A 25,092-nucleotide genomic window follows, 5' to 3' on the forward strand; every position below is an offset into this window, starting at 1 on the left:
CTAGTGCACACAAATCCAAAGTGAGGTGTAATATTATGGCATGATGCTTTTTTAAAGATCTGTCAAAATGCTTGTTTACACCAGCGACAACTCCAGAACCGGCAGCAGCAGGAAAAAAACAAAACGATATCAGCCACGTCGACAGGTTCAAGTAAGACATGTAATTACAGTTCGTTAGTCCGTGAAGTTAAAAGCAAATAATCCAAAAGAGAGAAAAACAAAAAACATCTTACAGAAGAGAATTAATTAATGAGCAGTGATTTATCAACAAGTCAAACATCGAGCCAGGCATTAAGAAAGGTACCATCAAAACTAGAATATAACTTTAAACCTAATGTGCATCGTCAACCTTAACTTAAATATTTATTTTACAAAGCTTTATTAACACTGATGAACAAAAGAAGAGCTGATGGCAACAGGGGACAAAGTAAATCCACCAAGAGGTCGTTAAGCTGTTTTAAAGGATTAAAAAAAACAAAACAACCAACCACATGTTCACAATTAACACTATAAAAAACAGAACTGGGTTTTTTACAATAAGCAGGTTTGGCCAGATTCACCCGATCAGTTCCAATCAAAGAGCAGGAATTATAATAATAATTATAATCATTATAATATAATGTTTGTTTTTTTTTATCTTTTTGTTACATTTTGTGTGTTTTCTTCCAGTTACACAGGAGGTCATAATACAAACCTGAATCCACTTCTTATTAACTACCAGAGTCTAGTCTAAGCAACGTCACTGTGCGACACAAAGGAACATGTTCAATACAGGAAAAGGTGAATTATTTATTGTGGCCGTCGTCGCAAGGCCTCAGTTACGCAGGCAAATCCCCCCCAAATACCCCCCTCCCCCCCTCTTACCCCCCCCCACAGGACCAGAGGGAGAAAGACACATGGCAAAAAAACAAAACCCCAGCGAGGACGAGACGACTCGGCCGGACTACAGGATTGAAGGATTCTGTACAACGCGGTGAAGCTGCAGTCCGTTGGCGTCCGAACGTCCGACTGTTAAAAGTTTAGTTGGCTCAGTTACAGTTCATAAATATTTGAACCCAAACGTCTAAGAACTACACAACCTAAAATCTACACTCACCTCATCCTATCAGCTGTGTGTGTGTGTCAGTGTGTCAGTGTGCATGTGTGTGTCCTCCTCAGGCCTCATTCTCATCACATCTGTGTGACAGTTTCGGATAAATGTGGCGTTGGAGGAGAGGAACAGAGTAGAGCGTGTTGCATTCACCTGGAAAAAAGACAAAACAAAAAAAACTCTCTCTTTTTGGAGTAATTTATTTTTTTGTTAGGTTTTTTTAAATAATTTTTTTCTAACTTATTGAAATTTCGAAATCCCGTGATAAACTCCCACCTGCAGGTAACGTAAAGACTGATTTCAAAATAAAAGGTACCACATCACAGCTCTGATACTTTCTGAGGTGTTGTTCTGTAACAACAGGTCGTCTCCTCTCAGTATCAATCTGAATTTACAGAGAACACAGTGAAAATAAGAAAAAGAGTGGAGTTTTCCTTTAAAAAAAAAAACTACATCACCTTGCAAACTATGCAGTTGAATCAGTTTTGGAGGGTGACCTTTATTTTGAAATCAGTCCTTACTTACACGCTCGTACTGTTGTGTAAACATGTAGCACAATACAAAGCCGGGGAGAACTCGACTGTATTTTTTGAAGTGGAGAATTTACATGTGATGGATCTAATAATATAATAGATTTAATACACTGTAAAAACTCAAAATCTTTCCAAGAATATTTGTCTTATTTCTTGTCAAAATGTCTCATTTCTAGTCAAAACTAATCTCTTCCCACTTAAAATAAGACTCATTACCTAAAAATGTACTTATTCTTATGTAATTTTCACTTGTTTCAAACAAATTTTCACTTGAAATAAGTAGAAAAATCTGCCAGTGAAAGCAAGTTTTTTGTGCTTGTAATAAGAAAGAAAAACTTGCTCCACTATCAGATTTTTCTACATATTTCAAGTGAAAATCTGCTTGAAAGAAGTAAAAAGTGTCTAAAAACAAGCTACTTTTTAATGTGATCAGTCTTATTTTTAGTATAATTTGATCCGTTTGGACTAGAAATGACATTTTAACTAGAAATAAGACAAATATTCTTGGTAAGAATTTGAGTTTTTGCAGTGTAGATGACTGCAGCGGTGAAACGTGACAGTGAAAGTCAGAAAAAAATGACTCTGAAAACCAGGAGAAAAAATAAATGACTCAGAAAAACTGTATTTTTTTCTTTTCCCAGTGAACGCAACACGCTGCCGTGAGGAACAAGGTGCATAAACATCGTCTGTTGGACCGCACACACACACCGCCGCCTGGTGTGTGTGTGTGTGTGTGTGTGTGGAATGACATGAGCAGAGTGGATGCATGCAGAGACGTCTCGGTGCTGTTACGTCGTCGGTAAACTAACTCACTAACTAACTAACTGACTAACTGACTGACTGATGGAGGAGCGGCTGCGGATCAGGAAGTCTCAACCTCCGGGCTGCGTCGCCATACCAACGGCTCATCCCGTCATACATGAGGCTCCAGCCGCCGCCACGGAGAACCAACCAAGAACTGAACAGGTTGTAGTTTCTTCTCAGGTGAAGGTGTGTGTGTGTGTGTGTGTGTGTGTGTGTGTGTGTGTGTGTGTGTGTGTGTGTGTGTGTGTGAGAGTGTGAGGTGCTGCGTGCGCTCGTCCATTCTGTGCTGTGGTTGTGTTGTTGTTGTTGTTGTGGCTCTGGATCTTCTGCCCCAGTGTCGGCCTCTACATGTGCATCAGTGTGTGTGTGTGTGTGTGTGAGCCAGTGTGTGTGTGTGTGTGTGTGTGTGTGTGTGTGTGTGTCACTATAGGAAGGCGCTGGGGTTCGCTCGAGGATCCTTCTGGTTCCTGTAGCGCACGGCGAGCCACACGCCCAGGATCTGAGAGAGAGAGGAGACGACACGGGTCAGACAGCTGCAGCAACTGGAATATATACAGTAGATTTAGTGCTTTTATTTTGAAAGGACAGTGAAGATATAAAGTGTTATACAGTAAGAGATTTCTTTGGACTGTATTTATTTCTTAAGGCTCTTTCACACCGGAGACGTGACGAATAAAAGACACTAAATTGCGAAATATTTTGCATTATTACACGGCTCTATTGAATGCTGCTCTCTGTTCTACGGTCCGTTATTTCCGTTGCTAGGGACGCCGCTCTGATCAGCGCAGCACAGAAAAGAGGAACTATGCAGGATATTTACTTAATATTTCATTTTTACCGTCACTAAACAGCTTCGGACTAATAGTGATGTTAGATAAATGACTTGTAACTTGTTACAAGGAGAGTGGAGGCTCCTTCCACATCCTGGCTGGAAACCAAACCTGCATCAGTTGTTAAATATTTGGACATGCATAATAATAATCATAAAGTATGCAAGTATGTGTTTATTTATAGGTATATATAGGTGCATATAAACTTTACAGCCAGAATCATCTCTGTGAAACTTCCAGTCTAAACAATGAAGTGTAATCTGATTACTGCCACTAAATTAAATGTGTTGTTTTGCAGTAACAGGTCGACCTACATGTTGTGCAGTAACGAGACACAGTGAGTGAATCCTGTGCTGTTGCTCTGTGTCACTGAACACACTATGAATTATTAATCTACAGGTGAAACTGAAATCTAAACCTTCTGTCTCCAGCATGAACGTAGTTTAACTCAGATTGCTGCTCTGTGACCGTGTTGTTGTTCCTGCTGCTTTTATTCCCTCCTATAAATCTAGCAGCAGACAGACAGACACTGACCTCTGTGAAGCTGAAGAAGAGTCCGACTCCTCCGAGGATCTTCAGAGCTTCTGTTGCATGATTCAGCATCTTGTCCCCACAGCTGAAACACACGCTCTCCTTTTTGCATAACTGCAGCAAAAAGACAAAAAAGAGAGAAGAAATAAACAGAGAGATCAGACCAGTGGTGTAGTCTAATGTTTTTTAGTGGGTAAACTGCTTTTTAGGTGGTAAACTGTTCGTACTTGTATCACTGGTGGTTCTCAACTCAAACTGTTTTATATCAAGGACCCAAAATTGATATAAATTAGACCACGGACCCCATTGGACAAAAAAACACCAGAAATACACAAACAATCAATGTACGTTTAAATTAGGCGTACATTTTTGAAAGATTATAGAGAAATTTCTGGAAAAAAGTGGTACAATTTCTCAAAAAAAGTTGAAACATTTCTAGAAAAAAGTGGTAAGATTTTTTTTTTTTTAAATAAACAAAAAAGTTTAAGATTTTTTAGAAAAAAGTAAATAGGTTTTTTGAGAAATTGAGACAAAAGTGGTAATATTTATAAGTGGTACGATTTTGCAAAAAATTGTAGAAATTTTCTCAAAAAAAAAAAAGGGGGTACGGTGTGCAAAAAAATAAAAAAATTTTCTCTAAAAAAAAAATTGAAAAGAAACTGGTAACATTTCTCAAAAAAGATCTAGGAAAAGTGGTAAAATTTCTAAAAAAAAAAAAAAAAGTCAAACAATAATTTTAAAAAGTGATAACATTTCTGAAAAAAAAAGGTTAAAGAATTCTAGGAAAAAGTGGTAAAATTTCTAGAAAAAGTTGTGGACCCCCTTGAACCCCGTCAACCCTCCCACTTGAGAACCATTGACATTTACTTTAGTTAGATAGTTTTGTTGTACTGGGTATACTGAAGTATTTATGCATTTTCAGTGGGTATACTGAGTAAATCTGAGTACCACATAGACGACACCACTACTTCAGACCTTTACTCTGAACATTTTATCAGTAAAAACACACAAACAGCTGATTCTCCAACACAGTGTGAAGAGATGAAGACTCACAGCTGGACAGTTCTGCACATCGAGGTCGAACTGCGTCCGGCTGGAGGTGACGTTGAGCAAACCGCAGCAGTTCAGCTGGCTCTCCAGGTCCGTCTTGGTTTTATTCTCCAGTAGTCTCCAGGCAGAGTTCAGCAGAGCTTCCTGTACACACACACACACACACACACACACACACACACACACACCACAGAGAGTTCAACAACAGCCAGTAGGGATAAAACATGAATGCTGATGTGTCCGTGTCTGCAGCTCACCCACCTGTTGTCCTCGGTTCATGGCCAGACAGGAGCAGGACACTCCGAATTGGAAAAGGAAAACGATGAAGAGGATCACCATGTACTGGGAGCAGGAGGTCAAGGACACGACGGAGCCACGGGAGAAAACACAACAACAACACTACAACACACTCTGATCACTAGGGGTGGGAGAAAAAATCGATTCACATAAGTACCGTGATATTTTTTTGACGATTTTTAAATCGATCTTTTTTTAGAATGTTTTTTTTTTTTTTTTTTTTTTTAATATTGTGCAATGTGCATTTGTTCGCCTTTTTCACATACAGAGAGTACAGGTTTTGAAAAGGGTTTCAGTTCACTTTATAATGGAGTATGTTAATTTATAGGCTCCTACAGTGTTTGTGTGCAGATAAATGTTGAAATGTAGCAGTCTAGATCTCATTCGGTCAGAAAGGTTTCAGAAGTTAAGTTTTTTCTATCCTCTTTTATTTCTGCCTCTTTTATGCAGTCCAGGCTTTTGAAAAGAGAGTAAACATATATTGCTGCTGAATAAATGTATTTTTTCCTGGAATAGTCTGTAGACAATCATAATCATTCAACTGTTTCACTGGTGTTAAAAATGCAGACTAAAAATCGAGAAAATCGGCAATATTGTAGAATCGCAATTTAAATCGGATCGGCATCCAAAAAATCGTAGAAGAATCGAATCGGGAGAAAAGCATATCGTCCCAGCCTTATTAATCACTGGTAGAAAAATAATGTTTCACACTTTATCACAACTCAGAGCTGAGTAACGAGGCCAGATGTGTTCAAATATGTTTTTAGTGAGTTTGAGTTCAGTCCTTGTCCCAGGCTACATGCAACAGGGAAAATTGAATAAGTGACAGTAAGTGACTGAGGAAGGCGCAAGGCGACACGCGCTGGTGTTTTTTTAAACTGTATTCTATACTTTTCACTTTCTCGAATATAAATCGTGTTCAAATAAAATGCAATATATGAAAATCTGAGCTGGTGCATCTTGATTGACGCAGGTCGCCAGAAATTTGTGATGTCACAATGGGGTCACGAGCCAAAAAAGGTTGGGAACCACTGACCTAGACGCTACAATTTAAAAAACACCAATGCGTTGTTACCCTTTGCGCACCGATCCTGTTGTTTATAGAATACAGTTGTTTAAGATTGCCTGTGGTGTTTTTAATCATAATTTTAAAAAGAATAATAATTAGTTCTAAAAAAATATATATTTTTATCATTTATTTGATCTTTTTTATGTATTTTTTTTTATCAATTACTAGACATTTCTGGCAACCCCATTTGAATTCCAGGCGACCCTAAGGTTGAAAAACACTGGTCTAGGTGTTGATATGTGTCGTTAATACAGACGGCTTTTTGTTGAGGTTTCTGTCACAGAGTAAATAACTGGATATAAATAACTTTAGTTCCCAACCAGACGCTCCGGTCAGGACTGAAATATAAACAAATGACTCTGGTCGGTGCAGGAACTTCCTTTTTTTTATATAAAACATTGTCCACATTGTCCAGTTTCAGGCAGGTTGAGGTGAACACATGCAGAAGGAAAACTGTTTCCAATCGCAGAAGTCTGGTCTGAGTCGGACTGACACGTTCAAGGCCATAATTCATTTTCTTCAACGTCATGTAAACGTATGAGTGATGAGGAAGGAACATGTTGAAACTCTGTTGTCGTCGTCGACCGTTATCAGATAAGTGTGTGTTGATCCATCCAGCAGCAACATGATAACACAGTTGTCGCCTCGTTCTGTTGGTTTGGTTTGTTCCTGGCCAGATTTACAGCCTGACATTCCTGAGCTGCTCCACCCTCAGGGTTCAGGGCTGAAGGGCTGAAGGCCACAGAGATAAGAGCCACAGCAACAAACCTGACGGATCCTCAGAGTCGCTGAGCAGACGACAACCAGGCATGGAAACCTTTCACATCTGAATCAATACGGTACCGATACTCCAGGTTGAATTTACCTGGCTTGTCCTTTAACCACAAACATCCAGACACATCATCTTATGTCAGAGCTTCATGTGAACAGACAGCTCCAACCTGAAGGTTTACGTCGTCTCTACATTTGTATTATACCAGAAATGATTAAATAAAGAGTCTCAATCAGACTCTGGTTCCTGTACTGGACCGGGTCTGTTTCTATTTATCTATCTGTAAGTTCTTGTGAATGTGCAAAACATCTCAAAGCCCATGAGACTGGTAAATACAGAGAATGCTTGATGAAAAACTGTCCCTGAAGGCAACACGCATCAGCGGTTTTGCATGAATTTCCCTCTAAAACAACTCTGTCTGGTAAATGTGTTATTATCTCATAGCGTGGTGAATGTGCAGCTCACAACTTGTCCACCAGAGCGTTGTGGAGTTGTTGGATTGTGTATTTGATGAGTTTGATGAGGGAAACCAAGAAATCCCATAATGAGCCTCCGTAGCGTAGCTCTGAGCAGCTCACGGCTCTGCTCCGCCGTTCTAAAAATAGCTTGCACCGACAATTAAAGGTAACAAACCTACTGCTATGACTATAGGGATTATGGCAATTGGCCAATTTGACAAAATGTTGAACTATCCCTTTAAACAGGAACAACAGAAGCAGTGGAGAGGAGTTTCATCTTTGTTCTAGATTAAATAAAGTCCTGTCCCATCATGTAGACGCCTGTCTCTGGTAGAAGACGGTCAGTTCAGCAGCTGAAGCAGATAAAAGTCTGTTTGGGTTATTCAACATGGAAAAGACACGTTGCTATTGTTGCTATTGTGTCACTTTAGCAGCAGGTTGTGCAGATGTTTTTATTCTTTTGGACATGGTCAATTATATAAAACGTTTTTGCTGAAGCACATTATCACCGGTGGCTGTGCTGACATTTCTGTGCCATATAATAGTAATAATGAAAGGGAACAGCAGGTGGTCCGGTTCCTTCAGAAGCAGCCGACTGCTCAGCGTCTTCTGCTCGTCCTCCGACAGGTAAAAAACTGAGCTGTTTAACCAGATTTAAAAATAAAATGCAGATCCCTGGTGCAGTGTGACCCGCTTTCTGAACGCCTCCTCAGTCTGAGCCGCAGTCTGCTGCTGCTGCTGCTCTCTACATCTCCAACAATGTTGTGTGTGTGTGTGTGTGTTTTCTTCTGCTCTACTCCCCGTTGCGCGTGTCTTAAATGTGTCAGTCATGTGACCTGACCGGCACCGACCCACATGCAGCTGTATCACACACACCTGGGATGTCCAACTCATCTTAGTTCAGATCTCTGAATGTGACGGGCCGGACCAGTAAAATAACATCATGATAACCTCTAAATAATGAGAATTATAAACCTTTCCTTTGTTTCAGTGCAGAGAAGTTCATGATTAAGACGTTTTACATTAAATAAACTGTCCTTTTACAAAACATGTTGTGAACAACAACAAAAAATATGTGCAATTTCAACAACATTACGCCTCTTCTGTCTTTTATGTAACTTTCACATGTTTGACCCCCTGAAATAGACTATAGTTGGATAGTTTTGTTGTATTTGCACTGTAAGTCTTATTCATTGTTTTAATACAAATCAAATCTATATTTCATGCTGCAAACTCATATTTTATGCTCTATTTTAGTCTAGTTTTTATTTTATTATCATTTTTCTGTACTTTCTTTTATTCTTGCTGTTAATGTTTCCATTTTTGACTATTTTGGGTTTATTTTAACCTAACCTCTAACCCTTCTGACCTCTCCCTGGGGCCCACTTACTTTAATAATAATAATAGTAGTATGTTTTTTATATATATTTACTTGGAATATCGGATACAGCCATGTCTTTGTTTATATACATTATTCTTTTCTTGGTTGTTTACCGTTCTTTACTGTTATCATGGCTTCTGTTTTCATAAATATTATGCACTAGACTCAGAATAATCAATTAATATTCCTGAACGCTACCTGATCAAAGTGAAAGCCTGTGGCTGTGCAGACTGTTTTACAAAGCTTTACCATCTCATAACCAAACTCTAACCCTGACCCTTTAATTGTATGTTTTTATGTTTTAGTTTTTTGTGTTTTCCCGTTTCCAGTTGTAAAGCTCATTGGGCCTCATTCACGAACCGTTCTTAAGAACAAATTTGTTCTTAAGTCCTACTTACGAAGTTTTTACGAAGATTGTGGCATTCATGAATGTTTTCTTATCCAGAATTTGTTCTTAACTATGAACAAAATCTATGAACAGTCAGGAGTATACTTTCGCACTTTTAGGTGCTGAGACTTCTGCAAAAATAACCGATTATAGCGTTTTCTTTTGTTCTGCAGTTGTATGATATTATATGATTTGAATAAGAATTATTTTCTTATCTTTTATGATGTTTTTAATAATCATATATATTAATAATAATAATAGACAAATCATTGCAGTCTCTTAAAAAACATTATAGACACTTAATTCATATCAGTTGTTTTTTTCTCTTTTTTGGGGGGAGGGGGGGGCATACAGCTGCCGATATGATTTTTTTTTTTTCCTAATTGCGGGCTGCAACAATGCACTTACTGTTGAAGTGTTCACACTATACACAACCGTTTTTTTTTTCATATGTGATAATATGATGATATTTATGATGGCACACGTGAGAGTGTGGTCTCTCTGTTAACAACCGAAGAGCTGCATCCACTGCTGACGCTACTAAATATAGCCTAAATATAAATATAAAAATATAAACTAAATATAAGCCTTTCGTTTGTTTCTTTGTTTCATTCCTGCCGCAGTAGCGCCACTTCACTATTTAAGTTCTTTTTACGTTTGGAGTCTGGTGCTCCCTCCCAGATTTTCATTTGAGCATTTCAACTTTCTTTCTCACTTCACCTTCTCTGCTCAGTGCCTGTGGGTGCTGTGTGCACACGGCCCTGCAGTCTCATGCCCTTTTACGGGCATTGATGGGGCTGTTACCTATGCTAATCATATGTTAATTAGACTCACCTGGCACACGCCCTCAACTTACGAGGAGATGGCATTCATCAAGTAGGAACACAGCTGCGAACAATTCTGAGGCTTACGAACGCGTTGATGAATCTGACGTAGGGTTTTCTTAAGGAACTTCTTAAGAACAACTTAAGAAAGAATCTAAGAAGGTTCTTAAGAAGATATTGGTGAATGAGGCCCATTGAGTTGCTATATAAGTGAAGCTGTTTGCCTTGTATTGGGTTTACTGAAATATTAATGCATGTTAAGTGCGTTTACCTGCGTATCACATAGACAGCAGCTCATCACCTGCTTGTGTTAGTGTTTGTGAAAGGATACGAAGAACAGCATGACCTGGTGGTGGTGGATGGCGCCGATGAGGCCGACGATGGCGATGAGCAGCAGGAAGAAGCCGACGGCGATGACTCCTCCGATGATGTGGATGCTGGACACCAGGCCGAAGCCTTTGCCCCATGCTGCGACTCCGATCAGCAGCAGCCCCACCAGCTGTGGAGGAGGGGGGGTAATGAGAGTCAGCTGAGGCAGGACGAGCTCATCACATGGTCCACAACAACTACACAATAACACAACAACAACTCCTCTCCTGTCCCGTCAACACTGGGCAGGACGAAGCAGGTGAAAAGTCTAAAAGTTTAAATGCTGAATTATTTTCTCGTTGTGAAGCTGCTGATCCCAGGACAGTTTCTACTGAGTCTGAAACATCAACAGACTGTCAGTTATTGTTAAACTATCGGACACAGACTCGTGTATCTTCCAACACAACGTGTCACTGTGACGTCGTCGGCTGTTTACTGAACATCAGACTAGAGCTGCAACTAACTAGTAAATATCCATTCATTCATGCATTGCAATACATTTTTTCCCAATTCAATATCGATCCAGAAAACTATCAACAGTTACTCTAATTAATCAGGGTTTCCCCCAGTGTATTATAAGCCTGGCGGCCCGCCAGGCCTTCCTTGACCCCCCGCCAGGCTAAGCATCGTTTATTAATTTTTTTAATCAGTTTTGATACTCCATAAACACGTGATCAGGTGTGTCTTTTTCATCACCTGACAACGTCACAACTTCGTCGCGCATAACGGGACACGTCACGGACATCATGCTCATCAGCCCGCTGCTTCACCAGCTGACCGAGAGGAACGCATCGAGTCCAAACGTTAACGTGAGCCGAGCCGCAGCTCCAGAGGCTCAATCAGCTGCTGCAGCTGTTAGCTGGTAGCTGTTAGCTGTTAGCTGGTAGCTGTTAGCTGTTAGCACGTCGTCCCCTGCCATAGATATCCCCTGCAGCGTCAGAGCTCCGGACTCCTGTGAGCCGCGGGGCTTTGACCGGATGTGAAAATGATCCATTGTTTCATTTTTCAGCTCGTAACGTTTGCGATCACACACGTTGTCTTCTCTGGTCTAAACAGTAAATCCGTGAGTGTCACGTTTCCATGACGACTGACCGGAAAAAGAGCGTGGTACAGTCATGGATGTATTATACAGTACGTCATGTGTAGCCTCTGTAACGTGACTCCAGATACAAAAAATCTCGGAGAAAAGAAAAAAAAATCGGAGAAATAACACTACACTTCAACAATGGAGACACCAGGCAGTAGTTTTTTAGTTTTTAATGCAAAGAGTTGATGTTATTTATTTAAATAGTTTTTTAGGCTATAATTTGTGGTTGATTGAACAGTAGGCTATTTCAAGAGTGCCTTTCTGTAAGACTCTGCTATAGGTGTTTAAATATGTTACATAAATGTCTTATAATAACAAATGTTTATGATAAATTATAATATTTTCAAATTTCCAGTCAACTTTTAACATTGATCTTAAGGCCTTATGGAATCACGCCTTCTAAATGCTACTGCTCCATTAATGAATCTGTTCCCTACAGGGCCCTGCCATCAGTCAATGGTCAGGGTCAGGCCCCTGTCACAGAAAAACACGCTTGGGCACCGGTGGCCCGCCGATGGGCCGCCGGTGCCACCCTACCACCGGGCTTAACAAGTTTTCTGGGGGAAACCCTGTTAATTATTTGTATATTACTACTTATTACTGAATCGATATCGAAGCATTTAAATCAATATTGAATCGAACTGCGCCCTTAAGAATCAAAATTGAATCGTGAGGTTCTTAACAATACCCAGCCCTAACGATTATTTTCATTATCAATTTATCTGTCGATTATCTAAAACGATTCGGGATGCAACGGAACGATTAGGGATGCAACGGAACGATTAGGGATGCAACGGTTCTCGGTAAAATACCGAACCGTTCGGTACAGCCTGCGCGGTGCAATACGCTCTTGGACCGCGGTATTTCAGATTCAGCTTGCGTCAGCTCTTACAACAAACAGAAAGAACACAAAGTTCTCTACACAAAACATACCGTAACCGTACCGAGAACCGTGGCCAAAAACCGAGGTACGTATTGTACCGTGGGCTACCTGTACCGTTGCACCCCTAAAAACGATTAATCGATTAGTTGTTTGGTCAATAAAATGTTAAATGAAAAACATCAGTGTTTCTCAAACCACCAGACGACGTCCTCAAATGTCTTGTTTTGTCCACAAACCAAAGAGAGACTCAGTTTATTGTCATAAAGGAACAAAGAAACCAGAAATATTCACATTTAAGAAGCTGGAATCAGAGAATCTGGACTTTTTTTCGATTATCAGAATAGTTGACGATTCATTTAATAATTGATTACTGTTCGATTAATTGATTAATTGTTGCGGCTCTAGATTGGATGTAAACGAAGCAGGTAAAGAGTCTAAAAGTTTCAATGTTGACATCTAGATAGATAGACTTTATTATCAAATTCACTGTGCCATGCCTGAATAAAAGAGGCAAACAAATGCACCACACATGCATGTACACAATCATTCAAGACATAGTATAGAAAGTAGGGCTGACCTCCAAAAGTCGACTATTCGACGATTCGATTCGGAGGGGTCTGATTCGACTATGAACCTCGTAGTCGAATCTAACCAAGACCCTACCATTCTGACTATACGGGGGTGCCCACGGCTGCTGAGCATAAATTGTTACATAGAATGTCTTTTATTTGTTATAAAAAGCCTATTTTGATTTAAAAAAAAAAATCTGCCTACTTTCTGTTAAGAGTGGCCAAGTTAAGAGTTCAAAATGATGTGTGCGTTTAAACGGTAGTCTTAGCTTCTTACTACGTATTAATAAATCACCCACTGCAGTTGCACAATCAAATGAGCGGAAGTTTTTTTTTTTTTTTCAAATGAGCGGAGGTGAGCAGTAGGACCGTCAAAGTCACGGTACTCAGAAGTCACTTTAGAACACTCACTGAGTGGCAAAAAGACGAGGGGTAGAGCCGCCAAAGTTTAAAATCAAGGAAGTCTGACACTTTGTCAGCATTTATCATGCATGACCTAACAGAACAGTAGCCTAAAACATTGTGAGGATACATCTGACTTTGACCGAGTTACATTCAAGAACCTGCTTTCAATCACGGAAAATAAATTAACTCCAGCGGTGATTTTTTTTTTCGATGGATCAGCTGTGTTTACCGTTTCAAGTGTCAATAGTTCTGATGGTTAGACAGATGAATTAGTCCCTAACACATCCTAAAGTTTGACATGTCAGAGTTTTTCAGAAGAGGAACTGTTTTTTTTTCCGACTTCCGAGTTGTCATGAACGCACCATAAGTGTCGGACTCGGGAGTCACAGCTGTAATCTCGTCCCTCTGCAGCCTGTCTGTCTCTCTGCCGGTGCCGCGGTCACACTGTGTGTGTTACAGGATTGATTAACGTAATGTACGGATTGTCGAGTCCTTCTGACCTCCGTTTGTTTTGATACTACATGTTTTACCCGGTTTCTCTGTGTCCACGACCACCGCTATCCTTCATCACGTTGAGGGATGTTTGATTTGCCACTCACAGTCCGAGCAGGAGCGTTGTCCAGGGCAACGTGACATAAACGCATACCCTGGCTCACAATGGCTAATAAAAATTAGAGTGCCTATAAAAATCATCCAAAGTGTGGGAAATAAATAAAGGTATTTGTTTAACACCTACCATTGTTCTGGGTGTTTTAGCTCTTTTGTTTGAAACGGGAAAAAGAAATCTAAAAAAAAAAATCTAAAAAAAAAAAAAAAAAAAGGTTTGACGATCAGTCGACTACGGCAAAATCTGACGAATCAGATTCGACTATGAAAATCCTTAGTCGAAAACAGCCCTAATAGAAAGAAAATATAAAAACACATAAAAAGAGCCTTTTGTGGACAAATGTTGCACAAATCGTCTCATATCTTTTCTTGGACAGTTTCTACTACTAAACATCTGAAACAACACAAACTGTCAGTTATTATAAAACTATCTGACACAACGAACCGTCTGATAAACGAGTCATGAAGTTAAACATCTGCCGTTCGTCCAACAGAGAGAGAACGAGGTTGTGAACGTGTCACCATGACGTCGTCGGCCATTTACTGAACATCCGACTGTTGAGCTGCAGGAGGAAGTGTGTGTTCCTGTTTCCTGTCCTGACTGCACACACACACACACACACACACACACACTGTAACTGTGACTGAGCTCTCTACAACCTGTTCGGTGTCATGACGACGACCTGTTCAGGTGTGTGTGTGTCTCAGCTGTGACTTCACACACAGTGTCATCAAGTCTGACTCACACACACCTGTTTCAATATTTCATCCTTTTTCCTCCTACTTTCTTGCTTTTACTTGTGTATTTAATGTTTCCAATTTTTACTATTTTGGGTTTTATTTAAAGTTTTTTTTTTCTCCATTTCAATGTTCTTTGGGTTAAATGTTTAGTTTGAATGTAAAGCACACCGAGTTGTCCCTTGGTGTGAAATGCTCTATTATATAAATAAAGCTGCCTCGCCTTGTTTCACAATGACATCATCCAAGATGTTAAAGCACCTGCACCAACAATGTAATAAGTTGTTATTAAATCACATTTCCTGCAACATTTATAAATGTATTATTACTAATTATTTAATTAATCAAATGAATGTGACCTGGAACCTGATAAACAGCTTTAAACGGACGGACCAATAAACCAATTACATTGATTCCTTTAAGAGTCGTGAGGATCAGACCTCACCTGGTCTATCCACCTTTTTCCGAATGTCAACGTAAGCCGGTTTTGCTCTTCCGGTGGAATTTTATGTTTACGTTTCCATGGTTTCGGTAGTCGCGATAAATGCATGGATTTTTTAAATTTTTTCTTCAATGAAAATCTGTAAAACGCATGGATCATCACAGCAGCTTTTAACAGTGGATACCACACAAACTGACATCCGTGTTAAAAGCCAGCGTTAATAGATCCATGCGTTTACCGCAACTATGACAACCAACGACTGAAACCATGGAAACGTAAACGTACAATTCCACCGGAAATGCAAAACTGGCTTCCGGGTTTTGACCATAGATGACGTTCGGGAACTTGTGGATAACCTGGGCCCCGTTTCAGAAAGCAGGCTCAACAAACTCTGAGTCAAATCCCGAGCTCAGGGTTGATTGAGCCTGAGCTGGAAAACTCTGAGTTTTCGGTTTCAGAACAGCTGATCAGAATTAGTTCAATCAACCCAGAGTACGTTGAGCCTGAGGGAGGCGCGTTCACCGTGAGCACAAGAAGCCATCATCAGTGGAGCACAGATGACACGATTCACAACGGCAGAAAGAAAGAAACAGAGCCGCGAATTTCACTCCAACCCAACTGGAGAGTTTAATCACGCGCATGTGGAGTATGAACACATTAAAAAACATCAGATTCAGCTGAAACCGCGTGAGCTGACGTGGAAAATAGAGTGCTGTGTGTTCTCTAAAGAACTTTGACAATGGGACAAAAACATATTGACGGAGATCACGCCGTGTGATTACGTAGCTCACTCGGTAGCGCATGTGCCTTTCACGCAGCCAGCGCGGGTTCGAGTCCAAGGCTTGTCAATGGACTTTGCTCGGCGGTGCCTTTTTTCATGATTATATATAAAAGAGTGGCCTCTGTGGTTGTGTAATCTGAGGCCTCTTAAAAATGTCCATTTTAATTTGATAGCTCTATTGATTTGTTCAGCTGTACTTCAAATCAAACAGTAGCCTAAAACATTTGGTTTACTTCATTCTTGTAATATTTGGCGATCGGTTAATTTAATTGCTGAGTAGTTGCTACACCGAGGGGCCGACAGAGGTTTACTGTATCTTCTATAATTTCTATGCACTGTCCCACATGAAAACCTGCACGGTCTTGTCTCTGCTGTACAGCCCGAGTCCGACGAGCCGCTGTCTCGCTGCTGCGTTCACTGTCTCCGATGTAAAAAAAAAAAAAAAAACTTTTAAAAAGCTGTCGTCGGTGAAAAATCTAATGACAAAAAATTAAATAAAATCTGCTCTGATGATAATGAATGACAGCCTATCCACGATGTGTGATGAAACAGCTCCATCTGTCATAGAGGTAATAAATCCTCTACTGTAACGATTAACGACCTTTAAATAAGTTTCACTTCCACGTCCACGACTTCATTCACTAAATTACATGATGTCTCTGCTTCCTGCTCCACGCTCAGCGGGCATCAACCTCAGGTTAAGATGGATCAAACCTGCCAGGGAGCAGGTTTGCTTCACAGCACATGTTGCCGTAGCGACTGACTCAGCATTACGCTGATCCTGCTCTCTGAAACGGAAAATTCTGAGTTTCCCTCATCTCAGGCTCAACATACTCAGAGTTTCCACTAATCTCGCTTTCTGAAACGGACCCCTGGTGACACTCGGTCTGTCAGGTTTAGTTCAGGTTGTGAGTTCATAAGGACATAAATATATATGTATAAAGATATTAGGGCTGTCAGTTTTTAGAAAAATGAGGTTCGAACGAATATTGAATGACCCGTAATTCGTTCAGATATATTTGAATATTACCCCCCCCCCCCCCGTGCCGCCGCCGCAGCACACACAGTCGCGGTGTTTTATTTTGAAAATTGACCGGATACTCTCGTTGTTTCATGTTTGACTTCCTGCCCAGCTTGACGCGATTGCTCGCGGCTCTCACACAAAATAGACCAGACGCTGCACGGCGCGAGCCGGCCGCGGAGGTGCACGCGGCGACACCACACCAGCGGTTAATATGGGCACAGAAAGTAAACTGGCTCCGTTTCTCAGCTCTTCGCAGCCCTTCCGCGTCCGGTGGACGTTCCGCGGCGCTATGCAGGCACTGGGCACTGCAGCCAAAGACGGTAAATAGAGTATCTTTGCTGCAGCCTGCATATCGAGCAGGTCTTTACTGCTCGAATACGAACCTTTCCCCCCACATTCGAACGAATATTCGAATGTCGAATAAAAAGTGACAGCCCTAAAAGATATACAGTATGTATAAATAAATATAGATGTTGTATCTCAGCAGCTCAGTTGAGTGTTAACATCCTGTCGCTGCGTGGGAAGAGTTTAACAACAACAGTGAGCGATGGGCAGGAACAGCTGATTGTTAACAACACACTAGGCTACACAACAACAACACAAACACCTGGACAATGTGACGCAACAGAAGAAAACTCTGTTAAAGACAACAGGACTTCATATCAGCGTTCACGAGTTCAATCGGAGGCTTTTTAGTTAATTTAATCCTGTTTCACTATCACACACACCTAAGTGTGATAAAGAGAGAATCAGCTGATGAAGGTCTGACGGTGCAGACACACAACAGAAACACACTGAACACACACATCTGTTGTTGTCGCAGCCTCAGAGTCTACAGTTATATAAAGTCTCACAACCACACACAAACAAACACACACACACACAGAGCCTGCAAACACTCTGACTTCCTCCGTGTTTAACTGAGTTTCATGTCGAGGTCTGGATTAAAAAGTTGTTTTAATATTTTGTCTTTATCCACACAGCGCTCTGTACGACAACCTCACACAAACAGAGTCAACAACACAACTTCCCCATCGTACGCGACTAATAAAGGAAATGCCTTCATTTTTGCAGCAGGGCAAGTTAAACTTAATTTAGGACTACCTGTATCCAGGTCATTAATAAACAAAGTATTAGCTATAATACTTTACTTTTTGGTCACATTTGGATATCAGTGGGTTCTTTTAATAGTTGGAATCATTCACTGACAAACACAGTCAGGTTATATGTGTTAAAGTAATCAGATTACCTTGAGTCAGACACAACATCACAACTTCCCCATCATACGACTAATAAAGGAAATGCCTTCTATCTAAGAGCCCTCAACAATAAATGGTATGTTGTTATCATAATTGGATTTAGTTTATTTTCCACCATCTCCTGTACTTTGGTGGTGGTTAAAAGATTATTAAAAATTATTATTAAAGTCTTATCACTTCACTTTTGCAGGGTTTATACAGCAGAGCCAGTTAAACTGAATTTAAGAATACCTGTTGTGTAATACATGTAATATCTGTATCCAGGTCATTAATAAACAAAGTATTACTGTATAGATATCAATGTATCCTTCTAATACTTAGAATTATCTACTGACAAACACAGGCTCCTCACACACAGACAGACTATATGTGTTATAGTAACTCATTTACTGTACTACCTATTACTTTTAGTTTCATTCAATAGGATCCCTATCCTCACTGGGGTGCGACTTGAATTCTTTATCGCTGTTTATTCTTTTACTCTGTTTCTAAGCATATTTTTATTGATTGATTTGTTGATTATTGTTTGTGCAGCTGAGAAACCGAATGAATACAGTATCTATCTATCAATCAATCAATCAATCAATCAATCAATCAATCAATCAATCAATCAATCAAATCAGATTACCTCCTGTCATTTTTATCTTACATATTAATCAGCATAGTTCAAATACCAGGAGTGTGTTAGCTGGGCTACAGCTACACACAGACACACACACAAACACACTGGGGCAGCTGATAACATCTGGCTGTGACACTGATAACAGAGCATGTTGTTGAAGATGAGCCACTCCGACATGTCACCATCTGATCTGAGGTCAGCTGCTCTAGTCTCCGGCTAACGGAACACAACACAATACAACACAACACAATGAGGACAGCTAACTACCAGGCTAACAGGCTAGCACCTCTACTCTATTCTATACACATTACTGTGCTAACTCCCGCGGCTAGGCGTTAGCTTCCTGTGAGTAACTAACTACCAGCAGAGAGTAACGTACGTACCGACAGTCACTGTGGAGGGAAGGCGGAGAGAAGAGAGGCAGAAACCGGCAGTTATAATAACAACATCCCAGCCGCTAACGGTGCTGCTAACAAACAGGCTAACGGGCTAACACCGTTACTTCAGCCTGAGCTAACGAGGCTAGCGAGTTAGCTTTAGCTTTTAGCATGATGGTCCCATTTTGTTCACTCACCATATAAACCACGTTCAGGGAGCACAGCGCATTTTTGGAGCAGGTGAATCCGCCACAGACCATAGTTTTCTCTCTGCGGTGCTCAGGCTGCCGGGCAACGGGAGGAATAAACGCAGAGGCTCGCTGCTGCTGCTGTCTGTCAGTCCGTCTGCTCCGTTGACGTCTCGCTCTGGACTCAGGTGTTTTTGGTCAATGGAGAGGGCGTGATCGGTGACGTCAGCGTCACGCGTTGCGTCAGGACGTAAGATAACGTCATCGCTCCAAAGCATCAAATCTGTTGTGTTGTAACCTTTTTCTTTTTACAGTCTATGGTTGTAACCAACATGGAGCCGGAAATCGACCTCTTGCAACAGAAAAGCTGTGAAAACGTTAAATTATGCTCCAAATTTAAAGTATTTTATAACCTATTTTTATAACCTTTAGATATATATATCTATTAAAATAAATCATTTTTCCACAAAGTAAACCAAAGCTACACACATATTGTGATAAAAAAGCACCTTAATATATGATTACTTTAAATTTGGAGCTTTGGAGTTTTGTACCATTCTCATTTCATTTGTATTTTGTCTACAATAACCCCTGGTGTTGTATATTGGCACTATTGTTTTTTTTTTTTCCTATGTTATTTCCCTTTCCAATGTTATCCCAGCACATTACTAATGTCATCTCAGTACTTATATTTGTGTAGATTATGTGCAACAAATAAAGTTTACATAAAAACAAAACAAACTACACTGCACTGAGACCATTTGCTCTAATATTAGTCAAATAATCAATTTTATTATTTTAAGATTAATAAGATTATTTTATCCTACAAATTCTGACTATTCATCCTCTTGTGGTCATTTTGATTTACTTAAAATATACGTGTTGAAATGTATTGTTAGATCTATTAACCAAAGATGATGTTAATAAATAAATAACCACCTGTTATTACTCATATACAATATATTATTAATGAACTTTGTTTAGACTGTAGAGAGTGAAGACTGTAGAGAGAGCTTCACCTGTAGGCTGAACACAGATAATGTACAAATTCATGTTGAGGCCACATGGTTCATAGCTACATGGAAAAGAATCACGCTCAGTGGTTTGTTGTGAAACCAGCGGCTCTGACTTATACAGTGTCCTGTAAAAGTTTGCCCCCTGCATATTAGTAGCTGGTTGCCCCCCCTTTGCAAACTATCACAGTGTGTAAATAGTAAATATCTTGTCTGATACCTTGGTCAAAGTTCTCTGAGAGCTCAAGTCTCCTGGGTTTCCCATTCTTTTGCTGCTGCTGCTTTGTTTCCCTTTTTCACTCTGAAACTGTAGAAAACTAAAAATAATACACTGATATTGATTAAAATATTGAAAAAGAGTGTTTCATGTTGAACTTTATGTCTTTTGGAGATCATTTCATCTTCCACTTGATGAACTGTTCACATTAACAGACATTTGCACCGGGGGGGACAAACTTTTGTCATGCAAAAGTTTGATCAGGTGTTATAATAGCATATGAAGAAAGCAATGAATATACATTTCTTTGCTTTCTTCGTGCTACTGTAACACCTAATACGTGGGACAAATAAAAAGTCTCATGTCTTATATATTAAGGTATATATTATTAGACATAGGGCTTGTGTATCTGCTGTATTTACAGTTGGGTCTAAGGATGATTCATAGCAGAGGGGGAAAAAAAATAGAAATGTATTGTTAGTGTATATAAAACCTAGTGTAAAGATACTTGAAGCAGACTGAGTCACACCGTAGAGCGACGGTACAGTATGTTGTGTAGTGTGATCAGGCCACAGTGTAGATGTGATTACACACGTGGTTGTTTCACTACAGACACACACACTGCTCCAACACAACACCATCACACATCAACAGTGTTAGACTACAACATGTTAGTGTCGTCCCAGCAGCAGGTGTATTAAAGTGAGGTGTCCTCAGACGTCTTTTCCGTGGCGTGATCGCGGTGTCAGTCGGAGCTGCTGTGTACTGAACAATATGGTTAGAAACAAGGAAGTGAATTCAGTTTGTTTGAAACCTGCAGAGGAAACGCACATCGCTCAGAGCCGACTTTGTGGTCTAGAGAGAGAAAGAAAAAGAGAGAGAGCGAGAGACACCCTTCTTCTCCTCCACCGCCGCCGCCGCTGTTTTCTCGTGTTCGCATTCAACCTGTGGACCAAAGTGACACCGGCAGCTCAAATGGGCTGAAGGGAGAGCGCCTTGCTTCAGTTTAACCACCGATCCCTCCAGGAGTCAGGATGAACAGCAGCAACAGCAAGTCGGTCAACTCCATTGCAATCAAAGCAGAGATCAAGAGGCACGAGTCGCTGCAGAGCGCCATCAACAGACTCTCCAAGCAGTTTGAACGGGTCGCCGACCAGCAGCTGCGCTCGGGCCTCAAAGTTTACCTCCACAGCATCCAAGGTAAGATCGCCGCCGCACTTCTCTCTGTCTGCTGGAGGAAATAAGCACATTACCTGTCGACCCGGCCGTTACCAGACTCTCATGTTTTATGTAAGGAACTTTTTATTTGAAATGATAAACAGGGAAAAAAAATCTGCAGCAAACTGTGAGTGCAGATTTGAGTTTCACAGTGAGTGTGAGGCCGCGGGGTGTGGGGAACATGATAGGTAGGTGATTGATATCTCTTCCTCCACGCTTCCTGTGTCAGTCAGAGCTTCTGTTCGTTGGAAGAGCTCGATGTTCATTTCCATTCTCATTTTGCTCTGAGTTCAGAAAAGGCCGCCGAGCTCCCGGTGGCCGCTGCGTCCTGGCATTTATTTATCAGCCAGCTCCTGGACACTGGGCGACCAATGGCAACATCCCTCAGCAGCCATCGCCATGGCAGCGGCATGAAACCTGCTGTGCGGCCTACTTCCTGTCTGCCAATCTGCAACTGCCCTCAAAGCCACTTCCTTTCAGACAAACAGAGCCTTGACATGTGAAGCAGTGAGTCTGTTTTACATCATTTCCTCATAGCGCGACTTCCCACCATTTCTACTGAATGTGACACAACAACGTGTCACCGTTCGACTCGACGTCTTTATCTTCGTCAAAGCAGCAGAAGGTGTGAGGAAGAGGAAGGAAGGAAGGAAGGAGGAGGAGAGGTCAGATCCTGTCGTTCAGTAATATAATATATAACTGTCACAACAACCTGATGGAGGATTACACAACCGTTACAGAAATATAAACCTACCTGAAGCATGAAAAAATACTGCACACGACAACTGGATCAGCAGTTTACTAGAGTAATCAAATACACTGCACTTTTGAAAGGGACTTGTACCATTTTCTACACCGTATACTACTAATCCTTTTACTGTTTAACACTGACAGGCTGAGTCACAGTGTGAAGGTTCATATTTCTCATTGAAGTGTGTAAAACATTTACACACGTTGTTCCACCTTTCTGTCGACTGACGGTGCTGTTCATGTTTGTTCAGTCTCTGATCCGTTTGCACTTCCACTAAAGAAACTTCTCCAATTTCTTATCATCATCGTCATCACCTGTTAATGAGCTCATACTGAACTAACAGGGGCGTTAATAGGAAGTTATCTTTGGGTGCACAACAACAACAACAAAAATGCTGTGGGGGCTGTTTCTTTAGAGAAACACACAGATTGCAAAACGTGCAAACTCAAGTTGGGACTACGGATGGAAGCTTAACCTGGCAAATTACTTTCGTATGTTCATGAATATGCAGAGTCCCATTACAGATAAATGAAAAAGAAAAAGACGACTAACACAACTTCTAAGACCCAGAGAGCAGGATGAACAGGAACCAGAGGTGTGAACAGTTTGAACTGGATCACTGAGAGCAGGTAAATACAAACAGGTCTGAAGACGTGTCGTGGGTTAGTGAAAATGTAAAGAAGGACACGCCCACACCTTCAAAACGGCCAATAGGAGAGCAGAGCATCTTTTGATGACATGTGACAAATTACAGAAAACTATGAACTCTTAAGAAAAAGAAAAAAAGAAGCTCTATCAGTGATTTTCTTTAATGTTTTCATTGGATGGACAGGTGAATCCAGATATCTGATCATTTTTTACATAAATATTTTATGAAGCAATGTAAAGTTTTGTGTTTTTCTACTTTGATTTATTTGTTGTTTGCCTCTTAAACCGTCGTCCTTCGATACAGTACAGTTTATTTGCCTTTACATCACAACACGTACTTCTACTTCCACCTTTATCCATTTTCAAGAGAACTAACTTGCTGTACTTCCACTCCACTAGACTACTTCTGTGACTTACTCCAGTTGCCTACTTATTGATCAGCTTGTCTGATAAAATTAGAGAGATTAAGTTAGTGAAATGATTGGAAAAGTCAAATATGAAATGATAAAGAACTGTAAAGTGAATATAACCTGGTGTCGTACACAGACCTCAACACTTTCTCTTCAGTACGATGTTTATAATACAGGTCATTTAGTGCTGAGGTCACAGTGGGTTCAGTGAAAACCGGAGGAACTTTCAGTTTTTCATTTCATCACTTTACTCATCAGCCTGTTAGTGAGCTGGACAGTCAGTCGGCTCCGATCAGCTCTGAACATTTTCTTCAGTTTTTATTCTTATTTAGTTTGATCCTTTTATTCCAGTTTAGTTTTAGTGAGTTCAACAAGTGATGAATCGGTTTTAGTTTCGTTTTTATTTTAGAGAAATTGACTAGTTTTTATTAAATGTTAATGAAAATTCCCAAACTATGAAAACAAACGCACATGGAGGAGAGGAGGGTTACAGTAGCAACACAGAGGAGCAGAGACCAGACCTGGAGAGTTTTATCTTTACAGTTTTTCTCAATTACTAAAACCCTATTGTCTGAACCAAATGCTCAGTTGCCTGAACCCACTGATTGAATCTGTCACTTTTTTGGCAAAACCATCAGCACTTTTCACCTGTTTAGACTCAACGTACCAACACATTTTCATTGTGATGCACCTGTGTTGCATAATGCTGAGCACAGATGGCAAAAGTCAAACACAGTTAAAGCACAGGTTTCACAGGTTTCACCGGTTGAACACAACAACTCAAAATTGATCACACTTGTGGCTGATGATGGGAGGGAACATGTATACATACTATATATGAGCCAGTTCAGGATGAAGTCCTGTGGCCTGACCCAGTACAGAGAAATGGTGCTGTGGCTGAGTTATGTACTTCTCATTTGTATATTTTTGTACTTTATTTTTACGAAGGCCTACTGCATACATGGGCTAAATGCACAAGATTTCAGTTTGTACTGTACAAGTGCTACGTGTAAAATGCACAGGATTTCTGGTTTTTGTACTTTATTTTTACGAAGGCTTACTGTATACAAGTGCTAAATGCACAAGATTTCTGTTTTTTGTACTTATTTCACATTTTTACATGTACAAGTGCTACATTTTTTTGTTTTGCAACATGCATTTAGCCTACAGTGAACAATAAACATTTATTTCTACAGCTTCATGTGCTGAGCATTGTGTTTTCTATTTGTCTATGTAGTGTTTAGTGACTGCTCAGTAGTGTTTTTAATTTTGATTGACTCGGGGCACAATTTGACAACATGACAGTTTGACAGTTCAGTTTTGAGCACAGATTGAACTGTTTTGAGGTGAAAGTTTGGTTTTGCAAGAAGAGTCCGAGGTTTTGTGAATGTAGCTTGAAAATTGGGGTTTGTGTTCACAGTTTAGAGAAAAGGAGAGCAGCTTTCGAGAAATGTGTCT

At 40.4% G+C, this 25,092-nt stretch overlaps 2 protein-coding genes across 3 annotated transcripts in view; one reads left to right on the top strand and one right to left on the bottom strand.

Annotated features, from left to right (window-relative positions):
- Positions 1-2,711: 2,711 nt before the first annotated feature.
- On the bottom strand, positions 2,712-19,560 carry tspan31 (tetraspanin 31). Its single transcript, XM_085782950.1, has 6 exons — positions 19,387-19,560; positions 10,359-10,526; positions 5,100-5,180; positions 4,842-4,982; positions 3,792-3,902; positions 2,712-2,926 (listed from the first exon to the last, which is right to left on the bottom strand). The coding sequence occupies exons 1-6, from the start codon at positions 19,447-19,449 to the stop codon at positions 2,852-2,854; spliced, it is 639 nt and encodes a 212-aa protein (XP_085639076.1). The 5' UTR covers positions 19,450-19,560; the 3' UTR covers positions 2,712-2,851.
- A 1,776-nt stretch (positions 19,561-21,336) lies between these two features.
- Positions 21,337-25,092, top strand: part of agap2 (ArfGAP with GTPase domain, ankyrin repeat and PH domain 2) — a 53,052-nt gene continuing 49,296 nt past the window's right edge. Inside the window, exon 1 of one of the 2 annotated variants that reach the window (XM_085782953.1) lies at positions 21,337-21,807. In XM_085782953.1, coding sequence (XP_085639079.1) covers positions 21,642-21,807 — 166 coding nt within the window. In that variant the 5' untranslated portion in view covers positions 21,337-21,641. The remainder of the gene's footprint in view (positions 21,808-25,092) is intronic. The other variant, XM_085782954.1, reaches the window with a different exon arrangement.

The sequence above is a fragment of the Trachurus japonicus genome, chromosome 7 (genome assembly GCF_045865225.1).
Source record: "Trachurus japonicus isolate A0001 chromosome 7, Traja_1.0".
NCBI classification, from domain to species: domain Eukaryota; kingdom Metazoa; phylum Chordata; class Actinopteri; order Carangiformes; family Carangidae; genus Trachurus; species Trachurus japonicus.